Genomic DNA, 12,554 nt, shown 5'->3' on the forward strand with positions numbered 1-12,554 from the left:
TGCAGGAACTCACCAAGGTCTTAGACAGCACCTTCCAAACCCACGACCAACTAGAAGGATAAGAGCAGCAGGCACATGGGAACATCACCTGGAAGTTCCCCTCCAAGCCCTTCACCATCCTGACTTGGAAATATATTGCTGTTCCTTCATTGTCACTGGATCAAAATCCTGGAACTCCCTCCCTAACAGCACTGTGGGTGTACCTATACCATATTGAGTGGTTCAAGAAGGCAGCTGATGACCAACTCAAGGACAATTAGGAGATAGGAAATAAATGGTTGTTTAGCCAGAAATGCCCACATCCCATGAATGAATATTAAAAAAAATTCTCTTTTGTTCTTGCAAGCCTGGACAAAATTTGACATTGCAGCCTTGTTTTAAAAAACCGGTTGCCTGCCTATGTCTGCCTCTTTTTATCTCTCTAGTTATAGCAAGAAGGGAGATTACATGTCAGAGGATTCCTGCCAAGCACCAGGGAGCAAGGCTTCCTGAAACAGTTGGTGTGAAGTGTTCATTAATTATCAAAAGCTAACAAGTTGTTTAATAAAATTATAAAATAATGGAAAAACTCAGATCAGGCAGCATTATTGGCCAATTAAGGACCACTTCCAGCTCCAGCCTCAATTTTGAGGCTGGCAAGAAGAGTGCAGGGGCGGGGGAAGCCAGCAAATTACTCTTCTAAGACTTTGGTTGGGGAAGGGCAGGGGATGGTGGAGGTGGCGGTGCTCCCCTCAAGGGCCCCCTTTCTACATCAGACTCCCACACCAAGGTCTGTTCACACGGGTGCTTCCTCTCCCCATGGCCCCTCTGTCAAGGCCCCCCTTTCCCACTCATTCACCTCCCAATACTCCTTGCCAGGAGCCTCCCCTCCCCACACACACTTATCTGGTGCCGGCTTCGAGGACAGCAGGCACATGGGAGCATCTCCTGGAAGTTCCCCTCCAAGTTCCCCTTAGAATCTGGGGACCACTTGTACTCCCAGTCGCAGTCACTTACTGCTGTTGGCATATTAAGACTACAGATTGCCGGACAATCAGATTAGTCAACATGATTGGCTGGCGGCTCCCTGAGGCAGGGCTTCCATCTGAGTGAGGGACACAAATCCTGTCCCTTCAGGTGGTGGCATGGGAAACTGCCATCTGAAAAATCCTGCTCCATGTCTTTTCTGAAATTGCATGAATACATTCTGCTTTAAAACACAGTCCTTAAATGTAACACACACTCTCTTTTCCAAACTCTCTTTGTGGAAAAATGGCCAAAAATCCCAAAATGCAAAAATCACAAGCCTCTATTTTTAATCCTACAGGTTCTAGGGATGGTTCAATGGGGCTATGGGAAGTGACTGAAGAAGTGCTAAGCCAGACTGACACAAGCATGGATCCCACCCGAGTCCCCAGTTACACCCATATAACGCACAAGGCTTTGAAGGATATTCCCAAGGAATATACAAGCCCCTACAACTGCAAAGTGAGAGCTTTGGCTTTTAACAATAACAGCAAGGTAAGTTTCAAAAATGTCCATTTAGTCTTGTGTTTTCTGGAGTAGTTGGCAAGTTTTTTTTTCCTTTTGCATCTTTTGTGCTATTTACTATTTCCAAGAATGTGATACTGCTGTTATAGCAAGCCATTTGTAAGTGCCTAAAGTACTCCAGGTCTTTCCAAACGACTTTTGTCCTTATTTATAAAACTCTCTATTGATGGCACACAAGAATTAGAAGAAATCATAAATACAAACTTCCAACCTACTACACTGATTGTTTAAGTTCATCTTAGTGCATTACCTTATTTTAGCTCTTGAATAGTTTTGCAATGAGGTCAATATACACCAAGGGCTGGATTTTCACCTGGGTGCCGAGATGCGTTTCAGTGTGTGAGTGGCCATAGATTTTTTTTTTGGAGGAAATCTGATTTCCCTCTGCATTCCCTACCCCGCGCCATTTTCCTTTGGCCTTTTTACGGGTCGGGAATGTCCGCTGTGCAAACGAGCACCTGCCCCTACCGGGCTCAGGTCTTCCATTTTAAATGAAGGCTGAAAACCTGACTTGCTTCCGCACACCATTTTTGTCTGGTGGTGTGGGATTTTGGAAGTCCATTAAAAACACATCAGGTTTGAGAGCTCGTAAAGAAAATGGAAAGCCTGCTGTAGAGTCTTGGACATTCTGAAAGTGTGAAGTATTTCTGTGCCTTCAAATGTCTCTATTCGGTGCTGTATTGTAATGTAGATGTGATTTTCATGGAGTGATTCATCATAGGGATCTGTCCTTTAAAGGTAAGTTGACCTTTACATTGACTAGCCTTGTGTATTTGTTCACATGCATTACAGTGCTTTTCCAATGGAGAAAGCACCATAATGCAATGAAAAATGTTGCAAAATGCCGTCAGCCTGTGCTGTCACCTCTTCTACTGTGATTTAAATGTCTCTGGCTGATCTTAAAAAAGGACTAGTTTTGACACTTGGAAGAAACCACCTTACATTGATTGACAGACAGTCTGCTTTGAAATTAGAATGAGCACCTTCTGTTTTTTCCTTCATATGTTTTGACAGTTCCAGCCATTATCAATGCTTGGCTGAGTTTCTAATGCTAATGGGTTTCAGCACAATAGGTGTTCCATTCAGTTGAGAATGAATGATAGTTTTAACAAGCTGTAATAACAGATTATCCCTGTGATGTGTTTTCTGGTTTGTTGATGCAAGCTAATAGGATTACAAGTACTACAAGGTTTTTTTTCACTTTGCAGGATGCGTTTTCTCTTTGATATCAATGGCATGGAAGCTTTTATTAGATGGCAAGAGGCTTATTTTTCTCTTAAGGAATGTAAACTATTTTCCAATGATATTGCATGGAATCTGAGGACTGTACATAGTGCATACTGGGCAAGTGCCTGTGGAGAATACATGGGCATAGAGGTGGCTTGGGTGATCTGAGGGGGCATGGAGGATACATGGGGGGCTTAGAGCTGACATGGGTGACCTAAAGAGGCATAGGCTAACCTGGAGGTGAGAGAAATGAGGAGTGAGGTTTTGGGGCTTTTAAACACTGTTGGAAGCTGGGATGCTGTGTTGCAGATCTGAGGCTGGTCTTCTAACCATATTTCTCCACACTTCTGCACCCACACTCCTTATGCACTCCAGCATAGCTCGCAAGCTGCACTGCGAACCCAACTCCAGTGTGAAAAGGAATGGTATGTGAAATCACACATTGGTCGGGTGTGCAGTTCGCAAGCCGCAAAAGTGCGCAGGTCAGGTTTCACCAGCCCAGAGGAGGATTCAACCCCAAATCTCAAGTAAAGTTTGGATGTTACAAAAAAGATGACAAAAAGCATATTTGCTTGAAACTATTTTTGACTTTGATGTTGCTCCCAAGAGGATGTCTACATGCATCTTTAAATTCTGTAGTTCAGGTTTGTCTGAAAGGTGGGCAGAAGACTCCTAACCAAAAAATTTGTACCTCATCAGTCTGCACTGAAAATCGAGAACATCCTATTTTGTTATGCCTGATGGTTATCTTTTGATTTCCATATATGGATTGGGAGATGCCCTTCTGATTAAAGGACTTAATTACTGATGGATATATTTTCTTGCTTGCTCAAGCAAGAACATTGGGAAGACGCTGATCAGTTGTAAATAAAATTTAGGTCCAATTCTATATGCAAATTGTTATGAACCTTATGAAGACAGACAACTTCTAAAAAGAAATTCGAACTTGCAGTTAGTAGCTGAAAGAATAGCACAACAAGATTACATGTTTATGTGGTTTACTGTAACAAACAGACTAAAAGCACTACTGACTAATAACTATTTTTGTGGCCCACTTATAAACTACAGAATAGAACTTCTAACAATCAATAAAACCAATATAATTAGGTATACATTATACTGTCCTTTAAGTACATATGAAGATATGAATTAGGATCAGGAGTAGACCACTCGGCCCCTCGAGCCTGCTTCGCCATTCAATAAGAGCATGGCTGATCTGAATGTAAGCTCAACCCCACATTCCTGCCTACACCCAATAACCTTACACCCCCTTGTTAATCAATAATCTATCTTGTTGTGCCTTTAAGATATTTAAAGAGTGCTTCGACCACCTTTTGAGGAAAAGTTCCAAAGACATTCAAGAGAAAAACATTTTCCTCACCTCTGTCTTAAATGAGCAACCCCTTATTTTTAAACAGTGACCCCCTAGTTCTAAATTGGGGAGGTAGAGGCATAATGGTTTTGTCACTGGACTGGTAATGCAGAGACCTAGAGTAATGCTCTGGGGACCTGGCTTTGAATTCCACCATGGCAGATGGTAGAATTTGAATTCAGTAAAAATCTGTAATTAAAAGTCTGATGATGACCATGAAATCATTGCCAATTGTCATAAAAACCCATCGAGTTCACTAATGCTCTTTAGAGAAGGAAAGCTTTTGCCCTTACCTGGTTTGGCCCACATGTGACTCCAGACCCACAGCAATGTGGTTGACTCTTAAATGCCCTCTACCTCTAAACAAGGGCAATTAGGGATGGGCAATAAATGCTGGCCTAGCCAGTGGCACTTATATCCCATGAACAAAAAAATTCTCCCACAAGAAGAAAACATCCTCTCCACATCCACCCTGTCAAGAATCTTAAAGGTTTCAGTTAAGTCACCTCATACTCCTCTAAATTCCAGTGGATACAAGCCTAACCTGTCCAGCCTTTCCTCACAGGCCAAACTGTCCATTCCTGGTATTAGTTTAGCAAATCTCTGAACTGCTAACGCATTTACATTTTTCTTTAAATAAGGAGACCAGTACTGTACACAGTACTCAAAATGTGGTCTCACCAATGCTCTGTACAACTGAAGCATAACCTCCCTACTTTGGTAATCAATTCCCCTCACAATAAATGATAACGTTCTATTAGCTTTCCTAACTACCTGCTGTACCTGCATACTAACCTTTATGGTGCATGCATCAGGACACCCAGATCCCTCTGAATCTCAGAACTCCTCAATCTCTCATCATTTAGATAACAAGCTTTTTTACTCTTCCTGCCAAATGAATAATTTCACATTTGCCCACATTATACACCATTTGCCAGATCTTTGCCACTCAATTAATCTATGTCACTTTGTAGCTTTCCTAGACCACCTTCACAATTTACTTTCCTACCTTTGTGTTGTCAGCAAATGTAGCAACCATTCCTCTGGTCCCGTCATCCAAGTCGTTTATATAAATTGTAAAAAAAAAAATGGAGGCCCCAGCACTGATCCCAGTGGCACATCACTCGTCACACCCTGCCAAGCAGAAAAAGACCCATTTATGCCAGCTCTCTGCATCCTGTTAGCTAGCCAACCTTCTTTCCATGCCAATATGTTACCCCATACACCATGAGCTTATATTTTCTGCAATAACCTTTGATGTGGCACTTGATGAGATGCCTTCTGGAAATCTTAAGTACAGTGCATCCATCCCCTTTATCCACAGCACATGTGACTCCTTCAAAGAACTCCAATAAATTGGTTAAACATGATTTCCCTTTTATAAAACCATGTTGACTCTGCTTGATTGCCTTGAATTTTTCTAAGTGCCCTGCTATAACATCTTTAATAATAGCTTCTAACATTTTCCCTATGACAGATGTTAGGCTAACTGGCCTGTAGTTTCCTGCTTTCTGTTTCCCTCCTTTTTGAATGAAGGAGTTATATTTGCTATTTTCAAATCTAATGGAACCTTCCCTGAATCTAGGGAATTTTGGAAAATAGAAATCAGTGCATCAACGATCTCACTCGCCACTTCTTTCAAGACCCTGTGGTGAAGTCCACCTGGACCTGGGGATTTGTCAGCCCGCAGCCCCAATAGTTTGTTCATTACCACTTCCCTGGTGATTGTAATTTTCCTGAGATCCTCCCTCCCTTCTATTTCACGATTTACAGCTATTTCTGGGATGTTACTTGTGTCCTCTATAGTGAAGACCGAAGCAAAATACCTGTTTACTCATCCATCATCTCCCTACTTTCCATTATCAATTTCCCACACGCACTTTGTGTAGGATCAGTGCTCACTTTAACTCTTTTCTTCTTTAAATATTTATTTGTCTTTGTTACTAGCTATCTTTCCCTTGTACTCTAATTTTTCCCTCCTTAATTATCTTTTTGTCATTCTTTGCTGTTCTTTATATTCTTTCCAATCTTCTGACCTGCCACCCGCCTGTGTAAATATACGCCTTTTCCTAAAGTTTGATGTGGTTTTCAATTTTTTGGTTAACCACGGGTGGTAGGGCCTCCCCTTGGTATTTTTCTTTCTCATTGGAATGTATGTATTCTGTGTATTCTGAAATTTCCCTTTAAATATCTGTCGCTGAACTTCTGTTGAGCCCTTAACCTCATTTGCCACTTCACTTTAGCTAGTGCTGCTTTCATGCTCTCATCATTGCCCTTATTAGGTTTAAAATACTAATTTTGAACGCACCCATTTCTCCCTCAAAATGAATGTGAAATTCAATCATATTGCTACCTTGGGGTACCTTCACTAAGAGATTATCAATTAACCCTATCTTGTTGCTCAATACCAGGTCTAGCATAGCCTGCTCACTGGTTGGCTCCAGAACGCTGTTCTAAGAAACTATCCTGAAAACATTCTCTGCACTCCTCATCTATGTTACCTTTGCCCATCTGATTTTTCCAGTCATTATGTAGATTAAAATGCCACATGATTATTGCTGTACCTTTCTGCAAGCTCCCATTATCTCTTTTATACTCCATCCTACTGTGTAGTTAATATTCGGGGGCCTGTACACCACTCCTACAAGTGACTGATTTCCTGAACTTGGGTCATCTCCCTGTAATGTGCTAATACCATCATTTACATAAATCATACACATTTAATTCTCCCAGAATCAGTCCAAAATGATTCTTCGTTCCTGGTGGTTTACTTCTGTGCTTTTCCTTTCTCAGTCTGGTATCTTCTCACCCCAGAACTGTCCCCCATGGTGAGTGTGAATGGAGGGTCATTTTTTCAAAATCATTTACTGGATGAAGGTGTCGCTGGCTAGGCCAGCATTTATTGCCCATTCCGAATTGCCCTTGAGAAGGTGGTGTTGATTTGCCTCCTTGAACTGCTGCAGTCCCTGTGGTATAGGGACACCCACAGCTGTTAGGAAAGGGGTTCTGGGATTTTGACCCAGCAACAGTGAAGGATGGTGAGTAGCTTGGAGGGGACATCCAAGTGGTGGTGTTGCTATGCATCTGCTGCCCTTGTCCTTCTAGATGGTAGTGGCCATAGGAAGGTGCTGCCCAAGGAGCCTTGGTGAATTTCTGCAGTGCATCTTGCAGATGGTGCCACACTGTTGCTACTGTTCATCAGCGGTGGAAGTAGTGAATGTTTGTGGAAGGGGTGACAATCAAGCAGGCTGCTTTGTCCTGGAAGGTGTCAAGCTTCAGTGTTGTTGGAGCTGCACTCATCCAGGCAAGTGGGGAATATTCCATCACACTCCTGACTTGTGCATTGTAGATGATGAACAGGCTTTGGAGAGTCGTAAGATGAGTTACTTGCCACAGGATTCCTAGCCTCTGACCTGTTCTTATAGCCACAGTATTTTTATGACTAGTCCAGTTCACTTTCTGGTTAATGGTAAGCCCCAGAATGTTGATAGTGGGGAATTCAGCTATGGTAATGCCATTGAATGTCAAGGGCTGCTGGTTCTCTTCTCTCTTTTTGGAGATGCTTGTTGCCTGGCACTGTTGTGGCACGAATGTTAGTTGCCAGTTGTCAGCCCAAGCCTTGATATTGTCCAGGTCTTGCTGAATTTGGATATGGACTGCTTCACTATCTGAGGAGTCTTGAATGGTGCTGACCATTGTGCAATCATGAGTGAACATCCCCACTTCTGAACTTATGATGGAAAGAAGACCATTGATGAAGCAGCTGAAGTTGGCTAGGCATAGGACACTAGCTGAGGAATTCCTGCAAAAATGCCCTGGAACTGAGATGATCGACCTCCAACAACCACAACCATCTTCCTTTGTGCTAGGTATGACTCAAACTAGTGGAGAGTTTTGCTCCTGATCCCCATACACTCCAGTTTTGCCCAGGCTCCTTAATGCTGCCTTGATGCCAAGGGCCATCACACTCATCACCTCTGGAGTTCAGCTCTTTTGTCCATGTTTGAACCAAGACTGTAATGAGGTCAAGAGCTGAGTGACCCTGGCAGAACCCAAACTGAGTGTTAGTGAGCAGGTTATTGCTAAGCAAGTGCCACTTGCTATCACTGTTGATGACCCCTTCCATCACTTCACTGATGATCAAGAGTAGACTGATGGGGCAGTAATATGTCAGGTTGGATTTGTCCTGCTTTTTGTTTACAGGACGTAGCTGGACAATTTTCCACATTGCTGGTGGATATCAGTGTTGTAGCTATACTGGAATAGCTTGGCTTGGGACGTGGCAAGTTCTGGAGCACAAGTTTTCAGTACTATTGTTGGAATATTGTCAGGGCCCATTACCGTTGCAGTATCCAGTTCCTTCAGCTATTTCTTGATATCACATGGTGTGAATCGAATTGGCTGAAGACTGGGATCTGTAATGCTAGAGACCTCCAGAGGAGATTGAAATGCTTCATGCACTCGGCACTTCCGGCTGAAGATTGTAGCGAATGCTACCACCTTATCATTTGCACTGATGTGCTGGGCTCCTCCATGATTGAGAATGGGGATGTTAGTGGAGCTGCCTCCTCCAATGAGTTGTTTAATTGCCCACTATCATTCATGACTGGATTTGGCAGGACTGCAGAGCTTAGACCTGATCCGTTGGTTGTGGGGTCGCTTATATCTGTCTATCACTTGCTGCTTATGATGTTTGGCATGCAAGTAGTCTTGTGTTATAGCTTCACCAGGTAGACATCTCATTTTTAGGTATGCCTGATGCTGCTCCTGGCAAGCCCTCCTGCGGTCTTCATTGAACCAGGGTTTATCCCCTGGCTTGATGGTAATGGTAGAGTGGGGGATATGCCAGGCCATGAGGTTACAGATTGTGATTGAGTACAATGCTGCAGCTGATGTCCCACAGTACCTCTTGGATGTCCAGTTTTGAATTGCTAGATCTATTTGAAATCTATCCCGTTTATTACGGTGGAGGGTATCTTAAATGTGAAGACATGGCTTCGTCTCCACAAGGACTGTATGGTGGACACTCTTACTGATACTGTCATGGACAGATGCATCTGCGGCAGGCAGGTTGGTGAGGATGAGGGCAAGCATGTTTTTCTCTCTTGGTTACTTCATCACCTGCCGCAGACTCGGCCTAGCATTTATGTCCTTTAGGACTCAGACAGCTCGTTTTATGGTGTTGCTACTGAGCCACTCCTGGTGATGGACATTGATGTCCCCCACCCAGAGTGCATTCTGTGCCCTTGCCACTCTCAGTGCTTCCTCCAAGTGATGTTCAGCATGGAGGAGTACTGATTCATCAGCTGAGGGAGGGCGGAATCTGGTTTCTTTGTTTATGTTTGACCTGAGACCATGAGACTTCACGGGGGCAGGAGTCGATGTTGAGGACTCCCAGGCAGCTGCCTCTTGGCTGTGTTCCACTGCACTGCCACGTCTGCTGGGTGTGTCCTGCCGCTGGGACAGGACATACCCAGTGACGGTAGTGTCTGGGAAATGATCTGTAAGGTATGATTCCGGGCTTATGGCTGTCAGGGTGTTGCTTGACTAGTCTGTGAGACAGCTCTCCCAATTTTGGCACAAGCCCCCAGATGTTAGTAAGGAGGACTTTGCAGGGTTGACAGGGATGGGTTGCAGTTGTCGTTTCCAGTGCCTAGGTTGATGCCGGGCGATCCGTCCGGTTTCATTCCTTTTCATTAACATTTTAGCAGTTTGATACGACTGAGTGGCTTGCCACACCATTTCAGAGTCAACCACATCACTGAGCATCTGGAGTCACCTGTAGGTCAGATCAGGTGAGGACGACAGATTTCTTTCCTTAAAGGACATTGGTGAACCAGGTGGGTTTTTACTACAATTGACAATGGTTTTATCATTAAACTTTTTTTAAGTCCAGATTTTTATTGAATTCAAATTTCACCATTTGCCATAGTGGATTTTGAGCTCGGGTCCCCAGAGCCTTACTCTAGGTCTCTGGATTACCAGTAAAATGACAATACCACTACGCGACCATCCTCCCTCTAGTGCAAGCTAGGCCAATCTTTCAGCCTTGTTTTAGTTCCTCACAAATTTGGTGTTCTCAATCTCAGCACAAGCTTCCACCTGCATTCCACACGGTGAACCATAGAGATTTTCGGTCTCTAGCTGCCTTCTCTTTCACAGACTCTGGCAGACTAACCCATGTCTGTCTGATATTCTGTGAAAGCTACAATGGCTTCCTCTGCATCCTTCCCCATGGCAGTGTGAATCACATGGGCCGTTATCCAGGTAGAATTGCTGATTAGTTATCCTTAGTATCACCTTACATCTTGGAACTAAATGAATAGTTTCAAGAACAACTTGTTACAATCTGACAGTTTCAACACTTTTCTGGAGACACTGGCTACAGCCGTTGTCTACAAGCATGGACATCTTACACTTTCTTCCCAGTAAAACACAACATAAGAAATGGGAGCAGGAGTGGACCATATGGCCCTTAAGCCTGCTCCACCATTCAATATGATCATGGCTATTCTTGAGTTTCATCTCCACTTTCCCGCCTGCTTCCCATATCCCTTGATTCCCTGAGAGACTAAAAAAACCTGTCAACAATGGAGCATCCACAGCCTTCTGGGGTAGAAAATTTCAGATTTGCAACTGTTTGAGTGAAGTAATTTCTCCTCATCTTAGTCCTAAATCATCAGCCCCTTATCCTGGATCGTGTTTTTACATTCCATGATTAGTGAAAACAATCCTTCAGCATCTATTCTGTCAAGCTCCTTCAGAATCTTGTATGTTTCAATTAGATCAGTTTTCATTCTTCTAAAGCAGGCTTGTCCGGTCCACAGGCTTGATTGTGGCCTGCGAAGCCCCTCTTTATGGACGCAGGAGCAATTGTTAAGATGGTGGTAAGACAGGTCAGTGAGGTCAAATATTTCTGCAGGGGCCTGCTCCTCCAATCATATCGGTCCTCTCCTGCATTTGCTGCTGATAGGCTCACCGGTTCTCCTGATGTTCTCGGCACTTTCCCCCAGCACTCGGCACTTCCCCTAGCAGCTTTCCCTTGGCTCCAATGGCTTTACCTGGCTCCCATCACCTTCCTGGCTCCTGGTGGCTTTCCACCCATCCCCCGGCTCCTCAACCTTCTTCTCACCCAACCCCCACCTGACAGCTAGCAGTGCTTTCTCCTGCCTGCCCCACCCAACCCCCACCAATTTAGTGAGTGAGGGTGGGTGGGTCAGAGTAGCTGAGTGAGGGTGGGTGATTTACACAATATGTCCCTGAATCGTGCAGCAGGTGCATTGTTTACTGTCATTACACATCCAAATACAAGACTGACCATACCAACACATGTGTGGTTGGGGGGTGGGTGTGTGTGTGTGTGTGTGGGTGGCGGTTGGGGGGGGGTGCGCGTGTGTGGCGGGTGGGGGGGTGCACGTGTGTGGCAGTGGGGGGGTGCGTGCGCGTGTGGCGATTGGGGGTATGTGTGCGTGTGTGGGGGTGGCATGGGGGGTGTGTGCAGTTGGGGGTGGTAGGGGGCGTGTGTGGTGGTGGGGGGGCTTCGGACGTTGGAGGGGGGAGTTAGATGGGAGAGGGGGAGGTGGGTGGGCGAGTGCGCACATGGAAGGTGATTGGGGGGGGTGGTAGTGTGCGAGCATCTGGCTCACTCGCAGTCTCAGGATTCTCATTCACCCTCAACACCTCACAGAATGGGTGAGAGGACGTGTTGCTCAGTGGGTGAGGGTGAGTGAGCACCCGAAGACTGGGAGTGAGCATGACACGCACATCCTTTCACACCGTAATGGCCTGGATAGAGTGGACGTGGGGGAAGATGTTTCCATTAGTAGGAGACACTAGGATCCGAGGGCACAGCCTCAGAATAAAGGGAAGACCTTTTAGAACAGAGATGAAGAGAAACTTCTTTAGCTAGAGAGCGGTGAATCTATGGAGTTCATTGCCACAGAAGGCTGTGGAGACCAGGTCATTGAGTGTATTTAAGACTGAGATAGGTGGCTTCTTGATTGGTAAGGGGATCAAAAGTTACAGGGAGAAGGCGGGAGAATGGGGTTGAGAAACTTATCAACCATGATTGAATGGCGGAGCAGACTCGATGGGCTGAATGGTCTAATTTCTGCTCCTATGTCTTATGGTCTTATGGCCACTTCTATTTATTACTCATTTTTCTTAAATTATTCTTTTGTTTTGATCTTTTTTGCTTACCAAATTGTTTCTTTTCATACAACAGCTTTTTTTATTTGGAGTTCATGTTTAATGTTGTGCCAAAAGCTTATCTTTGCGAAACTTGCTCATCAGCCCCCTGTGTGTGAGGAAAAATTGAAATGTGTGCTCTCCTCTCCGCTCCCCCCCCCCCTCCCCAAACACGATGTGTTTTGCTAAGTCTGTTCTAAGCTCCAGAGCATATGGGCCAATTTACACAGCCTCTCAT

At 44.6% G+C, this 12,554-nt stretch overlaps 1 protein-coding gene across 2 annotated transcripts in view; it reads left to right on the forward strand.

Annotated features, from left to right (window-relative positions):
- dcaf12 (DDB1 and CUL4 associated factor 12) overlaps nt 1-12,554 on the forward strand; it is a 154,739-nt gene that overhangs the window by 60,919 nt on the left and 81,266 nt on the right. For both annotated transcript variants that reach the window (XR_005943541.1, XM_041191776.1), the window contains exon 5: nt 1,307-1,500. Coding sequence is in view for 1 of the 2 variants with exons in the window: in XM_041191776.1 (XP_041047710.1) it covers nt 1,307-1,500 (194 nt within the window). In the remaining variant the exon portion in view is untranslated. The remainder of the gene's footprint in view (nt 1-1,306; nt 1,501-12,554) is intronic.

Source organism: Carcharodon carcharias, chromosome 1 (genome assembly GCF_017639515.1).
Source record: "Carcharodon carcharias isolate sCarCar2 chromosome 1, sCarCar2.pri, whole genome shotgun sequence".
Classification (NCBI taxonomy): Eukaryota; Metazoa; Chordata; class Chondrichthyes; order Lamniformes; family Lamnidae; genus Carcharodon; species Carcharodon carcharias.